Source organism: Gopherus evgoodei, chromosome 4 (genome assembly GCF_007399415.2).
Source record: "Gopherus evgoodei ecotype Sinaloan lineage chromosome 4, rGopEvg1_v1.p, whole genome shotgun sequence".
NCBI lineage: Eukaryota > Metazoa > Chordata > Testudines > Testudinidae > Gopherus > Gopherus evgoodei.
In genome coordinates, this window is record NC_044325.1 from 14,737,642 (window position 1) to 14,757,999 (window position 20,358).

General features: G+C 46.6%; 1 protein-coding gene across 2 annotated transcripts in view; it reads right to left on the bottom strand.

Annotated features, from left to right (window-relative positions):
- DHRS7 (dehydrogenase/reductase 7) overlaps positions 1 to 19,991 on the bottom strand; it is a 42,875-nt gene extending 22,884 nt beyond the window's left edge. Inside the window, exon 1 of one of the 2 annotated variants that reach the window (XM_030558512.1) lies at positions 19,790 to 19,991. In XM_030558512.1, coding sequence (XP_030414372.1) covers positions 19,790 to 19,919 — 130 coding nt within the window. In that variant the 5' untranslated portion in view covers positions 19,920 to 19,991. The remainder of the gene's footprint in view (positions 1 to 19,789) is intronic. The other variant, XM_030558511.1, reaches the window with a different exon arrangement.
- Positions 19,992 to 20,358: the final 367 nt, after the last annotated feature.

The window sequence follows — 20,358 nt, forward strand, 5'->3', positions numbered from 1 at the left end:
GTTGGAGTCCTGTGGCACCTTATAGGCTAACAGACGTATTGGAGCATGAGCTTTTGTGGGTGAATACCCACTTTGTTGGATGCATGTCATGCATCCGACGAAGTGGGTATTCACCCACGAAAGCTCATGCTCCAATACGTCTGTTAGTCTATAAGGTGCCACAGGACTCTTTGCTGCTTTTACAGATCCAGACTAACACGGCTACCCTCTGATACTTGACAGTTTAAGAGAGAGAGAGAGTCCACCCTTCCCAGGGTAGACTAGTCAGGTGGAATTGTTTTTCATATTTAGACCAAGGGCAACAGTCACCTTAAACTGGCTATGCTCTCCTCAGAGTGGGCAAGTACATTTCCCAATCCATGTTCTTTCTCTAGAACCAGAGCCATCAAGCATCCAGCTACATACATGGGTGACAAACAAATGCCTATAATCTAAGACAAGCTTCCCTCATCTGCCAATGATAGAACTTGCAGCCTGACTCCAGATGTCATGTATACTATGGAACCTTATATTAACTGTTTTACAGCTATTTGCTGGCCTTCCCCATTCTTACATATATTGTGTTTACTCCTCAGATTGCAATCTGTGTTTATTATAAGCAGCAACAGCATCACTTGGCCCAGATTCTGCAACCCTTACTCAAAGGGGTTGGGAGGCATGATTCCCAGCTCAAGTAGAAGTATACACCTTAGTTCTGATGGGGCTAGTGCCTAAAAATAGCACTGTAGCTGTAGCCTGTGCTGCTGCATCCGAGACTGACTGAACAAGTACATATCGAGGGGATCGGGTAGGACTTCTCAGGCGGCTAGCCTGAGAAACTGGACAAACTGCTGTTTTTAGGCACTAGCTCAAGCAGAATTAGCATGCGTTCGTCTACTTGAGCTGGAAATCATACCTCTCAGTGGCTATGTAGATGTACCCAGACTGAGTAGCGCCTTCATCTGCAACTACTGAAATCCATGCTATTAAGTGAGAGAAGCTATTATTCATCACGAGAATGGGTGGCAGAATCTAGAGACTTTTTTACATTAATCCCAGATGTTTGCCACTTTGTACAGTACACACCCCTCCTCCCAAAAACGCTTTAGAGCATGAGATGTTTAAAAAGTGTCTGTTTAGTTGGTAATAAAGCAGAAGTGACACAGACTTTGATTCCTTGTTGAGATCGTGGGGTGTAGGGACTCATCTTTTCAGAAGCACGGTGGACACCAGAAGGTGATTTTAAATAAGTTTCAGTTATAGATTTCAAATGTGATCAAAATGTAGTTTAGAAAGCACTTGTTGCTACATAGGCACCAAACTGCTACGCTGAGAAAACTGACCACAGCTTCCACTTAGAAGGCCACCAGTTTCTAATCCACTGGGATATTCCCATTAAGACTTACAACAAGGCTCAGTGATTTCATTTTACTTTGAGAGATCCTTAGCTAAGACAGTAGTTGTCATCAATGCTCCTTTCCCACATTTGCATTCTGCTCAAGTCAAAGAGGATAACTTTGATGCATTATAAGTTCTACTCAGTCACATTATCTTTTCCCCAGGTTTGGGGAAAAAACTCTCCTAGTTTGTTTCAATAGATGAGAAGCACCCCAAGGATACACTGATCTTGCTCTCCTTGTCACATTTATAGCACAGAAAGTTGGGTGACCCTAACTGCTTGGCTTCGATTGCATCTTCAGAATATTGTTATTTCCACTAAAGCACGGTCCAATTTTGAGAAATCTGGAATCGTTTTAAGTAAGCTTTAGTGAAAAGGAAGATTACACTCAGATATTAAGAAAGTTTGAGACCTTTTCTTATTCCTCCCTTACATAGATGATCTCCATTATATTTGTGTTGTGTAGCATATACAGGCATGTTATGGACAAAGTTCAACACATTTTGTCCTGGGACAGGAGGTGGAAATCTATGTTTGAGTTGGTAGGCTTATCTTGTGTTTCTATCACTTGTATCTTCCGATCTTTGGTCCAGGTTTGGTTTTGGTTTTTTTAAAACATAACTTGAGAAATGTTTTCTTAAATTGATAAAATTGTGATGTGCAGTATTTTTTAGACATGTCTGATAAAGGTAATCTGTAAGGATAAGGCCTTTCTCTGCAGCCAGATTAAAAGAACAGCCAAGCAGCAGCTGTCATTAGCTGAAAAGCAGGAAGTCACACCTCACATTCCATCTAAATTACATTAAAATAATACATCAGGTTGTTAAGGAGACCCTGACCTAATGGCACCCACTATCACCAGAAAAAGAAATAGATCTTAAGATGGTTAAAGAAAACTTAGTTTGATAGCATCTTGTCTGTCAAGAAATCACTTATCAATAATTGTGGTTGTGAAATCCTCATTTCTTTATTGTTTTAATCATTATGGTCTCCCACTTCCTTATTGTTTATCTGTATAATCTGTCTGGTTCTTTAATTGTTTATCTGTTACATAATTAATTTTACTAGGTTTAAGTTAATTAAGGTGGTGGGACAGAATTGGTTAGAGAGTTTTGTTATACGAGGTTAGAATTGGTTAGACAGATTTCAGTAAAATGAAAGGTTAAGGTACAGCTAAGCAGAACTCAATTTCACTATATAAACTGGGGTTCAAAAGGAATCTCTTTGGAAACCAACTCTAGGACACAGCCCCAAAGATCAGAGCTGCCAGACCTCTACACTCTGCCAATGACACCATGCAGAAAGTGGAGTCCCCTAGATGGACCTGATCCTGACCGATCATCAAGAAAAGTTCATCTGTCTTACTGGGAGTGGTGAGCACTGTATGTATAGCATGTTTTTGATGATTGTTAATAAATAGAGGTTATGTAGTATTACTGTGTAAGGCTCTTTCACTGGTAAATGCCCCTGTAAACCCACAAAAGATTAAACCCTGAGTCCACACAGAAAGGGTGCTTGCCCGAAGCCCACAGAGGAGTAAAGTTAGGTGCTTTTCACCTGGAGCCCTAGGAACTGGGTAAAGGTGGGTGCCCTTGAGTGTGTGAGTAACAGAATTTTGTGCAGATAACACATCCTACAAACAGCAAATACATCTAAACAATTTTGTTTTCTTGAAGAACACTTGATAGGGCAGCATGACACAGATGTTGCCCTGCAGTTGGGGGTAAAGTTACCCCAGAATTTGATCAAGCTAACTGCAATCGTATTGTGTGCATTCAGCCATCAGGAATTAATAAAACAGACTACCACATGGGTAAAGGTTCATTTGAATAACCAGGGCTTCTGGAGGCCAGGTCAAATGCTGGCTGTGGGCTTGTGCCTTCTGCTAATCAGAAAGAAAGGAGAGGAGAAGAGTCTATAAATTGAGACAAAGTGAGTGGCTGTTTGGGTGCCTTTGATATAGAAGCTTATTATGACTAAGGCGTTGTCTACACTGCGCTCCTTACAGCAGCAGAGCTGTGCAGCTACAGCACAGCCGCTGTAAGGTGCACAGTGCAGCCGCTCTTTGTGCCAACAAAATAAAGCCACCCCCAACAAGGGGGCAGGAGGGCATCTCTGTTTAATCCTGAGCCGATGGTGTCAACTGCTGAACTTCAGTTCATTTGCAAGTTTGACACTATCAGCTCAGGAGTCAAAAAAAACTGAATGGCTAGCCAACTACAAAAGCAGTTATTCCTCCCTTGGTTTTCACACCTCAGCTGCTAGAAGAGGGCCTCATCCTCCCTGACTGAACTGACCCTGTTATCTCCAGACTGATTCTGGCCTGCATATTTATACCTGCCTCTGGAAATTTCCACCACATGCGTCTGACAAAGTGGGTATTCACCCACAAAAGCTTATGCTCCAATACGTCTGTTAGTCTTTAAGGTGCCAAAGGACTCTTTGTTGCTTTTTACAGATCCAGAATAACATGGCTACCCCTCTGATACTAAGATTTTTAGGAATGTTTTGTTGGTAAATAGTTTGGTGAAGTTTGAAGAGGTGATGACCAAGTATGAGCTCTGAATTTTGTAAAAGTTAGTTATAAAAAGACTAGATAATAGTGTGCTTTGGAGTAGTTCTCTGATGCTATCCTGAGAGACTTTTTTCTGACATCATACTCCACGGCAAGGAAGTGACCAGCCTTTGCTGACCTGCTGCTAATTACTCAATATCATCTCAGATTCTAGGTAATTGGGATATTCTAAACCTATTGCTTCTATCTGTATGTGCTTAAATCTAATAAATAGCAAGAGCTACTCCTGGGGGAATTTTGTGCCACTGCACATGCACAGAATTCATGACCCCACCCCCCCACAGATTTTTTTTTTTTGGCTTTCCCGTAAAAGGACTGTCAGGGAAATAAAAGGAAGCTGCATGAGCAGTCCTGCACCACTGCCCAGTGGCACAGGTACATAGTTTCAGGTACCCAGAGGAGCCAGTAGAGGTAAATCACTGCATGGCTGGGGACACCCCAGCCAGGATCACCTGCTAGTCCCAGCTGGGCTGGAGGCAGAAGAGGATGGGACTCTCTCTTCCCCTAAAAGGAGTGACTGGGGCCGTGTCAGACTCACCCCCAGAAACCTACCCCAGCTACAGGAAGCTCTGCATTCTCCCCACATTGCTCCTCAGCTGTGGGGGGCAGGGTCACTGTACAGGGAGCTGCTCCTCCATCCACCCAACTCCTGTACATCTGGACCTCCCATACCCAGACACCCCTCCCAAGCCTCACCTGGTACATCCAGAACCCCTCTAGCCTTTCATACCTCAACCTCTACCTTTGGACCCCACCCCTGCACTCAGACCACCACACCCAAACCCTTTGCACCACCCTGAGTGCCCACATCCAGACCCCCCCTCACCAGTAACCTCCAACTAACTGCACCCAGACCCCACCAAGCCCCACTTCTGCTGAGACCCCCCCACACACACCAAGACCCCTCTGCTGAGCCCCAACCACCTTTACCTGGAAGCCCCTGCATAGTCCAATTGCTACTTCACCTGGAACCCCCCACACACACCCCAAAAAAGCCTCTGTGCATCCAGATCCCCACACACACACACACACACACCTAGACCCTGCACTGAGCTGCCTGCACCCAGATTGTCCCACACAGAACCTCTCACCCCACCCCTGGATCTCTCAACATTGAGCCTCTCCATACCTGGATCCTGACGGGCTGAGCCTGCCTGCCTGGGGCAAGGAGGCAGGGCCCTGTAGTGTTTCTGGTACAGGTCCAGACCTTGTGTTGTGTCAGGATCAGGTGCAGCCTCACCACTGAGTGTCTCAGGGCTGGGAGGACTGCAGGGTGATTTCCCACCTTTGGGCAGCCAGTGGCCTGTGCTCCCCACTGCCATCTGGAGCCTCTGCATTTATTTATTAACAAATAAAACTTGCAAAATTTTAAAATATTGTGTGCAGAATTTTTAATTTTTGGTACAGAATATCCTCAAGTGTAAAGAGCACACTTACTTGCATCAATTTTTCATCAGCCAGAAGCACTGTGTTTCCACTAATTTATTCCTGACCCCACCTGGAGTGAAAGTTAAATTACCACTGCTCTGGTTTCTGAAAATCCTAGGTAACAGGCAACAGATAACATATTTATGATGGCACTAATAGATATGCTTTCATCACATAGATGGAACACACACACAGAAAGACACTATGGAATTGGCTTCCACCTATATCTGTATGGCCCTACCAATTTCACTACAGTGAGAAACATCATGGACCATGAAATAAGTCCTTCCCCATAAAATCCCTTCTCCCCCTGGTGCTAGGAGTGCCCCAACCAGGGAGCTCCTAGCTCCGGCTGAGCTGGGGAGGGACAGGACTTATCCATCCGCCACACAGCTGCTCTCAGGGAGAGCTCAGACCCACTTCCAGGTGCCTCCCGCTGCTGCAGGATGTCCTGGGATTAGACAGCAGCCCCAGAGGTTCTTACAATTGGAGGAAGCTTGTGGAGTTGGGTCTGATCTTCCCTGTGCTGCTGGAAGTGCCCCAGCATGGGACTCTTATCTGCTAGTCTAGGCAGAACTGGGGCAGGACAGGATTTGCTCTTTCCCTGCAGGGCTACTCTTAGGTATGATGCAGATAGCTCTGGATCCCAGCTCCACACCCCTCCTCCCTACTCACTTCCTGTCCCCCCCCTTTGCAGCTGCCTAGGGAGGGAACACTGTACAGGCAACTCCCCCGCCCCTCATTCCAGATGCAATTATTTGTTTATTTAAAAAAAAAGAAAGGTGAGGCACTTGACAGAATTTTTTGATTGACACTTTAGAGCAACCAATTATACTCAGGGCTCAATTCACTGATTGATAGATATAGACACTGAGGTGGTTTTGTAGTGTAGTGATCTCAATTGATTGCCTACTAGAAGACACCTGCAATTACTGTAAAATGAGTGTCCAAATTGCAGTGGATTGGGTGGAACAATTTGGAAGCCAAGTTCTACATGCCAATGGTAACAAACTATTCTGTACAAGCTGCCATGTTTCACTGGATCAAACTATTCTGTACAAGCTGCCATGTTTCACTGGATCGAACTATTCTGTACAAGCTGCCATGTTTCACTGGATCACACACATCGGGCAACAGTTTGGTACCACTTAAGACTCAGAAACCCATCAAAGCAGAAAGAGGGCGGCAGATAGTGCATGGCTGGTAAACAAAAGTTTTTTAAAAAAGGCAGAAACAATTTCTTCTCTTTCTTAGAAGATGACAGAGCTCTAGCTCCCATCATTAAGCTATAATAGAACTTGTGGTGGCATTTGCAAGTGCTAATATACGGCTGAAAAAAACTTGACCCAAAGCTGCGCAAGTCCATTCAACGGAACTTACAAAATGCCAGTTGCTTAGCAAATGTGAATACGCTATGACAGGACTATCTTCCAAAAGGTTTCTGCTACACATTTTCAGGAGATGAAGTCTCAAAATTAACTCATGTGAGTCTTCTGCAATTTTTTCAGATGAGTCCACAGATGAGCAAGACAACTATGCACTGCATGTTCTGTTTGATTTTATTTCTGACCAGGCCAAAGATGTACAGACAGGAAAGCTATCAACAGTGTTCGTCAATTGCATTTACTTGGATGCTGTTAATGCCACTACAGTTTGTCAAGCAATAATACATACCATTTCAAAATACAGTGCCAAGTTTGACCAAGTATCTGCTTTCATAAGTGACGATGCAACTTACATGACAAAAATCTTTCAAATCGGTTCTCCAGAGTTTAATGTCAAATGCCGTCCATATTACATATAATGCATGTACAATTTCTCTTGTCAGTGAGCTGTGGAGATGCGAGTTTGCTGAAGTTGATAAACTGGTTAGCTACGTTAAAAAGATCTTTAAACACTGCCCAAGCTGGAAACGTCAATACAGGAAGTACTCTGAAAATGCAACCGAAATTGTGGAGCCACAAACTGTACTTCTCCCAGAGCCAGTAATGACCTGTTTCAGATTTGGGGACAACTTATACCTTCGAGTCAGTGGCACTGCTATGGGTACCCGCATGGCCCTACAGTATGCTAACATTTTTATGGCTGACTTAGAACAACGCTTCCTCAGTTCTCATTCCCTAGCACCCCTCCTCTACTTGTGCTACACTGATGACATCAGATGGACCAACGGGAAGGAGGTCCTTGAAGAATTCCACCTGGATTTCAACAATTTCCACCCCACCATCAACCTCAGCCTGGACCAATCCACACAAGAGATCCACTTCCTGGACACTACAGTGCAAATAAGTGATGGTCACAAACACCACGCTATACCGGAAACCTACTGACTTGCTATACTTACCTACATGCCTCCAGCTTCCATTCAGGACACATCACATGATCCATTGTCTACAGCCCAGCTGTAAGATACAACTGCATTTGCTCCAATCCCTCACAGGGACAAACACCTACAAGATCTTTATCAAGCATGCTTAAAATTACAATACCCATGTGGGGAAGTGAGGAAACAGACTGCCAGAATGAGATGGGTACACAGAAGTCACCTACTACAGGACAGGCCCAACAAGGAAGAGAACCCCACTGGCCATCACATACAGCCCCCAGCTAAAAACCTCTCCAGCACATCAACAATCTACAACCTATCCTGGAAAACAATCCCTCACTCTCACAAACCTTGGAGGCAGGCCAGTTCTCGCTTACAGACAGCCCCCAACCTCAAGCAAATACTCACCAGCAATTACACACCACACCACAGAAACACTAACCCAAGAAACAAACCCCATTGCCTAGTCTATCCCCATATCTACTCTAGTGACACCATCAGAAGACCCAGCCACCCACACCATCAGGGGCTCATTCACCTGCATATCTACTAATGTGATATAGGCCATCATATGCCAGCAATGCCCCTCTGCCATGTACATTGGCCAAACTGGACAGTCTCTATGTAAAAGAACAAACAGACACAAATCAGACATCAGGAATGGTAACATACAAAAGCCAGTAGGAGAACACTTCAATCTCCCTGGACATTCTAGAACAGATTTAAGAATAGCCATCCTTCAACAACAAAACCTTTCAAAAACAGATGTCAAAGAGAAACTGCAGAGCTATAATTCATTTGCAAACTTTACAGAATTAATTTGGGCTTAAATAGGGACTGGGCATCGCTGGCTCACAACAGCAATTTTCCTTCTTTTGGTATAGACACTTAATTACTGGGAGTGGACCACATCCACCCTAACTGAATTGGCCTTGTCAACACTGGTTCTCCACTTGTAAGGCAACTCCCTTCTCTTCATGTGCCAGTATATTTATGCCTGTATCTGTAATTTTCACTCCATGCGTCTGAAGAAGTGGGGGTTTTTACCCACAAAAGCTTATGCCCAAATAAATGTTAGTCTTTAAGGTGCCACTGGACTCCTCATTGTTTTAAAGGACTCATTGGAATTCCTAGTTTCAGGCTGTACAATACCATGCAGCTCACTAGAAGAGCTACTCTGGTTCGTCTCAGAACAGCTCACACTGACACCGAAGATGCAGGTTTTAACAGAGCTTTCAACTCTTCTAAATGATGGTTAACTGAATAAGGAAGTTCAGTTCGTTGCCAAGAATGCCATAGGACTGATGGACTTAATCACTTGGTTTGAATCTCGACATGTAATCCACGAAGCTTACAACAAAGTAATGAATGTAGGATGACCAGATGAGAGAGAGAAAATATCGGGACACATGGGGTGGGGGGGGGGAGGATGGCTGACAGAGCAGAAAAGAACCCAAAAAACAGAGTGCTGCCAGCTGAGTGTGAAATATCAGGACAAACATTGGTCAGAACACAGGACAAACGCCTAAATATTGGGATGTCTGGTCACCCCAAATGGATGTACTAAAAATCATTCTGACAAAGCTGAGTTAAATGCCAGTGCTCAGCAGGTGTTTTCTTGCATGGCAAAGCAGCTCAGACAATACTACTGCTATAGGGAAGAGTCAAGCAATGCAGCAAAAATGACTCAAAAGTTTCAACAACCTGCAGCAGGGTTCCTAAAAGCCTTGTGTATTTTTGACCCTGCACAAATGCACCTGTTGAAGGTGCTTTAACCTCGCTTACTGAAATTCCTGTTCTTTGATAAGAATTGCAGCGTGGAGATACCTGTTTATAAAAATATTGCAAAAGTGGACTGTAGTTTGCCTGTGCTACAGTTTTAGAACTCCGTGGAAGGCAGAATCCCCCATCTTGGAAGGCTAGCTCAGCACTGTCTGACAATTCCAACAAACTCTGGATTCAGAAAAATCCGTGTCTAAGCACAGACAGGTGTTTTCAGCACAGAGACTAGGAAAGAAGACAGACAGCTGCTGGATGCTCCATGCAGACATTCAATTAATAACATTTGAAACCAGAACTCTTTCCCCCGCCCCAGCCCCCACTTGTTTTTGTTAACTTAAGACTGTGGTTCTCAAGTTTGAGGTTACCAATTGAGATCACTACCCTACAAAACCATCTCTGCTGCCTTATCTACCAATCAGGGAGTTGAGCCCTGAGTATTATTTGCTGCTGTAAAGTGTCAATCAGTAAATCCAATCAAGATGGATCTAGACTGTTCTCCTTGTTCTGTCATCTGGTACCACTGAGTAATGGTCTCAAGTTGCAGTGGGGGAGGTTTAGGCTGGATATTAGGATAATCTTTCACTAACTAGGATGGTGGTGAAGCACTGGAATGGGTTAGCTAGGGAGATGGTGGAATCTCCTTCCTTAGAGTTTAAGGTCAGGCTCGACAGAGCCCTGGCTGGGATGATTTAGTTGAGGATTGGTCCTGCTTTGAGCAGGGGGTTGGACTAGATGACCTCCTGAGGTCCCTTCCAACCCTTATACTCTGATTCTAAAGTTCACATGACCTTAAGTTTTACTGAAACAAGCTAATAATTGCATCTGGAAGGGGGGTGGGGGGGGTGCACCTGGTACAGTGACCCCTTCCCCTCCTGCTGCAGAGTTATGGGAGCAAGAAGTGAGGGGCATGCAGAGCTGGGGGCTTTCTGCAGCTGGAAGAGGTACCCAAGAGCAGCTATGCAGAGGAAGTGCAAGTCTTGCCCCCCTCAGCTGGACCAGACTAGCAGCTAAGAGCCCCAGGCTGGGGTGCTCTCAGCAACACAGGGGAGATCAGAGCCACCTCCACGAACCTTCTGAGGCTGCAGAAAGCTCCACAGTTGCTGCTGTCAGAGTCCAGCTCTGAAGACAACACAAAAGTGAGGGTGGCAATCCCACACAAACACCAGGCTTGCACACCCCCCACAATATCCCCTTTTGGGTTGGGACCCCCCCCCAGTTATACCACCATGAAATTTCAGATTTAAACATCTGAAAATGGGGAAATTTACCAGTTATCAAATCCTGTTGTGAAATTGACCATAATGGTCTGTGAATTTGGTAGGGCCCTACCTCTTTGTAGCGTCATATACTGTATATTAAAAGATAAGCATGTACAACTTTACCACCCTGCTTTCATTCACTGACAGATTTTTGGGAGCTAATGAGGTTCTTATGTTGCATCAATCTGGAATACGCTAAAGTTTTCCCTTCGTTTTTCCAACACCAAGACAAATACTCAACTAGTGTTTACTTCATTAACAGCTGACAATTTGACACGCAATATGTGAGTGGAATGGAAATAGTTTCTCCAAAATGTGAGAGTTTAGCAGTTCAGAAAGCCTTTAGCATGAAACGTTCATCTTATTTGTGGTCTAAAGACACCACTATTATTCTAATGTGTGAAAAAGATCTTGTATCTGTCAACAGCTTGTTTTTCACAATGATCAGAAATTCCCTGCATCTATGACAGTAAAATTGGTTTCACAGTTACTACCTCTGTGGCTAAGAAGATCTATAGATGGGCTGAAAAAGTTACCAGAGTGGATATGCCTTATAAAAATAATTAGAAACTCCTCAAACCAGTTTAATGAGGACAATGGACACTGCATATGAGACAGTGAGAACTTCCACACAAGCCACTATGGAGTTGGGGACTGGAGGGCTAACTAGTAAACACCTATGTGAAGGGTGTTCTAGTCTGATAAACCAGGTATAATCAAAGGCATTTGAAGGCTCTAACTAGAAGTGGACTTGATTTGCTGGAAGACTGTCTACAATCTCTTCTCAGTGTCTCAACAAAGCCAGAGATAAACAAAGGTTTGTTTTTCCATTGAGAACATTATACTTGTTGCTCAAAATCCTAAGTGGCCCTTGTGTTTACAAGGGAGCTTGGCAAGGTCAGCACTATACCTACCTATCCCCCTGTGACGGGCCTCACCCATAGTTTGTTTCATGGTAAAATTAAAGTCCCCTGTCTCCACTATGTTTTACAGCAAGATAGCTACCATGCATTAGTTATCCCGCACTTAACTATCAATGTCCTGTCCCCCCCACCTTTTAAAACAAACTCTGACTCACTAGCCAAGGTGATCTAGAAGGAAATGGTTTTTCCCCCTCCGAAAGGAAAGGAATGTTTTGCTTTCTACTGCTGTCTATTCAGGTGCCTGGTTGACAATAGCCCAGAGCTGCAATTGCAGGGCAAGTCCTGCTCCGCCCCATGCTGGTGCATGCCCAGTAAAAATAGAATTGTCTTCAAATTTAGCACTAAAATGTCTGAAGTCTCTATTGAGTATATGCAAAATGTGTTTTTTTAAAAAACTATTACTTGGCTAAAGTTGGGGAAAATTTCATGGGGGACCACAAAAGACACATCCTTTTGGCACACCTATTTCCAGTCCCTGCTCCAAAGTATGGAGGTACTTAGAATATCAGGGTTAGAAAGGACCTCAGTAGGTCATCTAGTCCAACACTCTGCTCAAAGCAGGCCCAATCCCCAAGAGATTTTTGCCCCAGCTCCCTAAATGATCCCCCTCAAGGACTGAACTCACATCCCTGAGTTTAGCAGGCCAGTGCTCAAACCACTGAGCTACCCCCTACTTGAAGGGAACCAGACTTCAACATGTGTAAACTGCTGCATTTTTCTATAGCTTGGTTGTCTGAAATGGCTGAAAAGTTTTGTCTGAAGTTTTCCAAAACAATTCAGCCTGAGGCAGACATCCAGCATGGAAAATTTCAGCCCAGATAGATAAGTTATAAGCAGCTGAAAACAGGGTCTTCTAATGGGAACTGTTGGGAAACCTTATTTACAGCCAGTGCTACCATTCCTGCCTAATTAAGCCAATGGTAGAAGACAGAATGGTCTGCATATTGTTGTTGCCACATGACACAACACCCAGCTCTCTCTCTCATTTGGTTCAGATGCTGAGAATGTCTATATTGCAATCATTGGGTGTAACTGCAGTCCAAGTAGACATACCCAAGCTAAGCTAGCTAGAGTAAAGCTGAGTACCAAAGCAGTGAAGCTGCAGCAGTACAAGCCTTCCTCAAACCCTGGGAATTTTAGCCTGTGCTGAAGCCTTCTGTGACTGGCAAGAAAGTTACAGCATCTACTTTCAGCTAACGGCCAGACCAGCATGAGCCTCATCTACATGACTTTTAGAATGGATTATTGAAACTCCCCATACTTGGGAATGAGTGCACAAACCTTTAGAAAGAAAAAAAAAAAGAAGTCCAAAACTCATCGGCTTGCCTCTTGAGCAACATGAGGGGCACAAAGGGCTTAGAGTTGTTTCACTCTGTACACTGGCTCCTACATGTTAATTTCAAAATAGAGATCATCATTGTAGGTGACTTGCAGGTCCTCAAATGACCATCTCTCACTGAAGGAGGTCTCACTCCTCCAACACAGTTACACTTCTGAGAAGTGTAACAATCACTCTCAAGGGTCAAACTTCTGAAAGCAGAGATAACACTTTCTCATCAACTGGTGCAAGATTATGGAACACTCTTCTGGAAGAGGTATGAATGACCACAAACCTCACTGTCTTTTAAAAGGTGCGACAGACTTCTCTCTTCAGCCTTCCCCGCTCCCCCAATATCTGCAACCAACCACTAAAGAGACAGAAGTGGGTAAAGAGAGGCAAGTGTACACGTATGTACAGATACACACAAACACACCCTGCTATCTAGCAACCACTTAGGGAGGCAGAAGGAGGCCTGGGAGACAGGCCAGTCCTCGCTTATAGACAGCCTCCCAATCTGAAACAAATACTCACCAGCAGCCACACACCATACAACAGAAACACTAACCCAGGAACCTATCCTTGCAACAAAGCCCGATGCCAGCTCTGTCCACATATCGATTCAAGTGACACCATCATAGGACCTAATCACATCAGCCACGCCATCAAGGGTTCGTTCACCTGCACATCTACCAATGTGATATGCCAGCATGTGCCAGCAATGCCCCTCTGCCATGTACATTGGCCAAACTGGACAGTCTATTCGCAAAAGAATAAAGGGACATAAATCTGACATCAGGAATCATAACATTCAAAAACCAGTGGGAGAACACTTCAACCTCTCTAACCACTCAGTGACAGACTTGAAGGTGGCAGTTTTGCAACAAAAAAATCCTTAAAAACAGACTCCAAAGAGAGACTGCTGAACTCAAATTAATATGCAAATTAGACACAATTAACTCAGGCCTTAACAGAGACTGGGAATGGCTGGGTCATTACACTAATTGAATCTATTTCCCTATGTTAAGTTCTCCTCACATCTTCTATGGGTCATCTTAATTATCACTTCAAAAGTTTTTTTCCCCTGCTGACAACAGCTCATCTCAATTGATTAGACTCTTCCTGTTGGTATGCATACTTCCAACTTTCCATCTCTGTATGTATAAATATCTCCTGTCTGTGTGTTCCGTTCTGTGCATCTGAAGAAGTGAGCTGTAGTTCACAAAAGCTCATGCTGAAATAAATTTGTTAGTCTCCAAGGTGCCACAAGTACTCCTGTTCTTTTTGCGGCTCCAGACTAACACCTGCTACTCTGAAACCTATACAGAAAGAGAGAATTTGAAGCTCTGATTGCTGATCAAAAGCATGTTTAAATTTCACAACCTGCAGCTATTTGGCTCAATACCTTTGGAACAGCCTGTCCTATACACAGTAGGGTATTCCACAGGAGGCAGGCCCCCTTGCAAACTTTTAAGGAGCTGTGCAGTTCCTAACATGCTTCAGAGCACGGCTCCCACACATCTTAAAAAGCATGCTAGAGTCCTCCTTTAATCCTTTGGCACCACAGGAAGGTTGAACGAAGGAATCAAGCCAAGGAATGCTATGGAGATCTTGCCTCTGCCAAACTGCACATACTAGGTACGTCTAAACTGCAACAAAAGACCTGCAGCATGGCCACAGGTAGCCTGCAGCAGACTTGGGCTCAGGGGGCTCAAGCTGCAGGGCTATGAAATAGAAGGGTAGATACTTAGGCTGAAGCCCTGACTCTGAGATCTTCCCCTCCTTGCTGGATTTGGGCTTCCGCCTGAGAGTCTGCTATTATTAGCTCCACAGCCCAAGCCAAGGTCAGCTGACCCAGGCTCTGAGATTCAGTGCCACTGGTTTTTTTGTGCCTTTTTTTTACACTGTTGCCATGTAAACATACCCTTAAAGTATGCAGCTTAAGCACAGCCTTCCTTAGCTGTACACCAGCTGTTTTCAACTTTTTTAGGAGTCTGTAAATGAAAAATAGATGTACAGATCCCTCTGGCAATCTTAGACAGTCTGATTTTCAAAGGCTCACAGTTAAGAACCAGTTTTTACTAGAACACCCAGAGTAATTGCTCAGTCTGTGACAGAACTAGGAAAAAATGCCCTGGTTTTACAATGGTTAAGACATCGGACTTGAAGTAAGACCACCTTCCTCTTTATATTACAGGTGCTAATCTTTTGGCCAGCGTTCTAGTTAAGATGTTGTAATCAACTTTCAAAAAGCTGCACTGAGCAGAATAGGAGGAAGGACCTCAAGAAGTCAAATAGATTTCCTGGTGGTGCTTATATAGGACTTCCCTTTATCCTCAAAAGGAGATTTTAATAGCAGTCTCAGTGGAACTGAAGTCATGAGCAGATTTCACAAAGCTGCCTGTATTTCTATGGCCAGATCACCATTTTGACCTTTCTATGTGCATCTTGTACCCTAACTCTTTCTTTGGCCCCCAGTCCTGCAAACCACTAACCACTTGGAGAGCTGAACCCTCTGTCCATGTGGAGCCCCATAGGCATAGGGTTTGACCACACAAAACAGCCTGCAGTATCAAGCCATAGGTTGTCATCTCAGAGGCAGGGGTCATGCCTCCTTTATGTTCATACAATGCCCAATACCTTGTGAGCCTAACCACAAGGCATCCATTTCTGTGGTATCAACATAGCTAGTTTTGCAGGGCTTTGTAGAAAGCAATCTCCAATTAAAGACCTGAGAACACAATGGCTGCATCTGCACCTGAAAACAGGTCACACGTAGCTACTGAAAGATATGGGAACCAAAACAGGAACCTAAAGGAAGGAAAAAAAAAGAGTGGGACTGATGAACAGCAGGGCCGGTGCAACCACTAAGTGAACTAGGCAGTCGCCTAGGGCGCCAAGTCGTTGGACACCAAAAAACAGTGCCCTGGCTCAGCAGGGAGCAGTCACCTTCCGGAGGCACTGGAAAGCCAGAGCTTCCCGCTTGCAGCAGCGGCAAGCCCCAACCATGGAGGAGCCAGTGCAAGGAGGCAGCAGCCCTGCAAAGGCAGTAGCCCGGCACCTCCCACCCCAAGGGGCTCAGGCAGGCTGCAGCAGCTGCATGCAGGCAGGAGCGCCCCATGCACCTCCTGGCTTGCCCTTTGTCGCACTCAGGCTCTGCGGCTCCCAGGCACGTGAGCTGCCACTGGGGCATAGGGCCCTGAGCCTGCTCTGGGAGGGGCAGCAGCAGCTCACACTCCCCAGAGCCGCAGAGCCCAAGAGCAGTGAGGGAGGAGCCAAGAGGTGCACAGGGGCTGCAGGCATGCCCCCCAACTCCCCCCTCACTATGCTCAGGTTCTGCAGCTCCTGGGAGTGTGAGCCACTGCTGCCCCTCCCAGAGCACCGCCCCCCTGCCCCACCCTGCTGCTTCAGCACACAGCAGCCCGGCAGCATATTTTGCCTCCATGTGGAGCCAGTATTGACAGGCATGGGCCTGCTCAGGGGAGTCTTGGGGGGGGGGGCAGACAGGGACAAAGGGAGGGTTGAATGGGTCTGGAGTTCTGGGGGGGGGAGAGAGGCAGGCTGTGCAGAGGGATGGAGTTCTGGGGGGGGGAGAGAGGCAGGCTGTGCAGAGGGATTGGAGCAGTCAAGGGACAGGGAGCGGGGGGGTTAGATGGGTCAAGAGTTCTGTGGGTCCTGTCAGGGGGCAGGGAGTGGTTGAATGGGGCATGGGAGTCCTGGGGGTCTGTTTGGGGGGGCAGGAGTGTGGATAAGGGTTGGGGCAGTTGGGGGGTTCCAGGAGGGGATAGTCAGGGGACAAGGAGCAGGCAGTTGGAGGTTTTGAGGGGGGCAGTCAGGGGTGGCAAGGAGTGGATCAGGGTGGGACGGAGGCAGCCCTCTTTTTTTGATTGTTGAAATATGGTAACCTAGGCAAGGGCAGAGCCAGGGGCGCATGGGGGCTGGTGCCTGCACGCATCCGCTGCACCCTGCAGGAGCCCCCCGGGGGCATGCTGGGCTGCAGCCTGGGCAAGAGGGGCTGCTGCTCCCCACTAGCAACACCGCCACCTTTGCAGGTCTGCTGCCTCCTACGCCACGCCAGCTCCTCCATGGCTGGGGCTCGCCACTGCCGGGATGCTCTGGCTCTCCAGTGCCTCCAGAAGGCGGCTCCTCCCTGCCGAAGCGGCCCAAGCCTGGCAAAGCCAGGGATTGAACTCGAGATGTGGGCCACTGGGGTAGGGGGGAGCTGCGCACCTCCAGGGAATTCAGGGGTGGAGAGGGGGAACCTGGTCTAGGGAGCAGCCCCTGGGCCCAGCTGGCCCCAGCTGGCCCAGGCATGGCTGGCCCCTGGGGTCTATAAAGTCTCGTTGGGATTTGCCCCTCAATGAACCGATCTGCAGGAGTGGGGGGCGCAAGGTGGAAGTTTTGCCTAGGGCGCAGAATATCCTTGCAGTGGCCCTGATGAACAGCTATAAAAACAACTTGACAGCACTGAAACAATGTAAAACCAAGAAAACTGTATTGAAAAGATCCATCAGATATTTATTAACTGTTATTCAACATTTAAATTTTTAACATTGATGCACATAGCACTGTAACAGATCTGTCATCTACTCTATCAAACTTAAAATCAAAGGCACAGATTATGAAATCCTTCTTAAGTCAGGATCTGCTGAGGTGATGAAAGGCAAGGAAGAAGGGAAACACCCTTGGGAGGACATTACACAGAGAGCTTGAAAACACACAGTTGGTTCATATTGTGTGCTTAATTTCCTTACTGGCTTTTTAATTAACAGTTTTTATGTGAATGGAACCTTAGTGCCTGGGCTGAATTTAACTGATGAAGTAAGACAGTCTGTTTTGAAGAGGGGAAGGTAGCCTGACACACACACACAGAGGAAAAAAAAAACAAAAAACACACACACACTTACAGAAGGCCTAAGCAGCTTGCAAATTCAGGAGCATGAAGAGTGTGGGAACAGTAACACTTTCTTGTAAACTGTTACAATCTTTGTCCTGTCTCACCCGCATCCCCTCATTTTATTTGTTACCCTTATTCAGTCGGTTCTTTCTAAACAGTGCAGTCTTTCATTTGTTCTGTAGAATACCTAGCAAGCTTATGATGCTATAAAAGTAACAACATGAACAAATTAGACATCATACTAGAAGAAATCTAGAAAGAATTATTAGCACTGTATTAGTGAACATGTGTTTAAAACAGACTAAAAACTAAATTGAAACCTCTTACAAAAGTTTCATAACTATCTCCATTACAGCTGAGATGGACAAGTCTTGCTGATTAACTTTTCTGCCCTCAGGTCGAAATGTTTAAATAGCTGGCCTTTTTTCAAAAGGTATGAGTGTACATTTTTGAATGTCCTGCACATTTGTGAAGCATCTAGCAGTTGGATGGCACTAATAAGTAATACAGAAATGTTTTCAAAAGACCTCTTCCCTGTTTTTTCCACAGCTGTGCAGGGTACAATCATCAGCATTATCTGGTCAGAGGCAGGTTATTTCCAGCCTACAGTTTCTTTCAAAGGACAGTATAAATAGAGATGTGGTAGACACACCTAAATACTCCCACCCCATCCTAGATTCTTCCCATCCCCCACATATACTTTCCTGTGACTATCCCAAAGAGACCCTCTTGGGACTGCCACCTGATGCGCTGAGATTAGTCTGACCCCATTTTCCCTGCAGCTTGGGACTTCAGCAGCCTATCTTATAGAGCCAGACATGCTAGCCTGCTAGAAACACAGACCCAGGTTAGACTGACTTAACACTTGGTAAAGCAACCCACATCCTTTCATGTATTTTTACCTGCGCCTGTATCTTTTACTTCATACATATCATGAAGTGGGTTCTAGTCCACAAAAGCTTATACCCAGATAAATCTGTTGGTCTCTAAGGTGCCACAAGAATGCCTCGTGGTTTTTTTTGCTGATACAGACTAAGATGGCTACCACTGAAACCAGACCCAGGTCTGGGTCACATCCTCCACACCATTTACTCCATTGCTTTGCCTTGCTACCACTACACCAGGCCCCTCTCCTCCTCCACTGGCTTCTACACCATAACCACACCCGTGTGATTCTCCCAGCACTCTTCCCATAGTCTTACCCTCCCCTCCATACACACACACACACACACACACTCCCTGTGATCCCCACACTCCCAAGTCTACCCTAGAGCGTGTCTACACAAGGGCACTCAGGAAAACAATCCACATTAACTACAAGGTGTGCATCCAAAGTGGATTAGTTAAACTGCATTAAACCCCTGTGTGAACACTGGAGCAAAGAATCCTGTGGCACCTTATAGACTAACAGATGTTTTGGAGCAGGAGCTTTCCCGCTTTACGGATCAAGACTAACACGTCTACCCCCCCGAATACTTGTGTGAACACTCTCATTCTTCAGCATCAAAGTGGCCTCAATTCAGTTTACTTGACTCCAGCCACGTGAATGCTAGATATTGAGTCCACACAGGAGTTTAAGGTACTTCAAAATATTCCACCCCTTTAACTAAATCGGATTAAAATCCATGTCCCCAGGCACAAAAGCCACAGCAAGGCTAGAGTGACTAGACAGCAAGTGTGGAAAATCAGGAGGGGGGGCGGGGGACACGGTAATAGGAGCCTCTATAAGAAAAAGCCCCAACTATCAGGACTGCCCCTATAAAATCGGGACAGCTGGTCACCCTGAGTGAGGCACATGCTGCCTCCACCCCTCCCCTGCAGCTGCTGCCGCTCCACTGGCTCTTGCCCCCAGCGCCGGACAGGGCAGGGCGCGGCCCTGGGCACCACACTACCCGGGGGTTACCTGGCCTCTTGCCCCGCCACTCCGCCCACAGCAGGGTGAGGTCGCCGTCCAGGCCGAGCAGCCAGCGGCCCAGCAGGTAGAGCAGCGCGCAGAGCGCCAGCGGGAGCAGGAGCAGCGCGGCCCACTCCATGGCTGGAGCGCAGCGCACTGGAGGGGCCCGCTCAGCCCAGGAGATTCATGCTGGGCCAGAGGCGGCCCCACCCTGGACGAGCGCCCCCCGCCCCCTGGCCACGGCCCAGGCCCGCCGCTGCCCAAAGCCCGCCCCCGCCGGGGAGTGGCCGCCGCTGGCCGGGCGGGCAGCCAGGGACAGGCGCTTGGAGCGGGCCCGCTGCCCGCGCACATCGCGGCGGGGGAGCCCACCCCAGCGCCAGGAGCCGGGGAGCTGGGGCACCGCCCCTGAAGTGTCCCAGAGACCCGAACCCCCGGTTGTGTCATGCACTGACACGCACCCCACCCGCGGGAGCTGCCCCTCTTCCCCCTGGGAGCTCCCCACTGACCCCCCCTCCCTGGGGGGAGCGCCTCACTGACTCTCCTCCCTCACGCTGAACCTCCCCCCTTGGCGGCTCCTC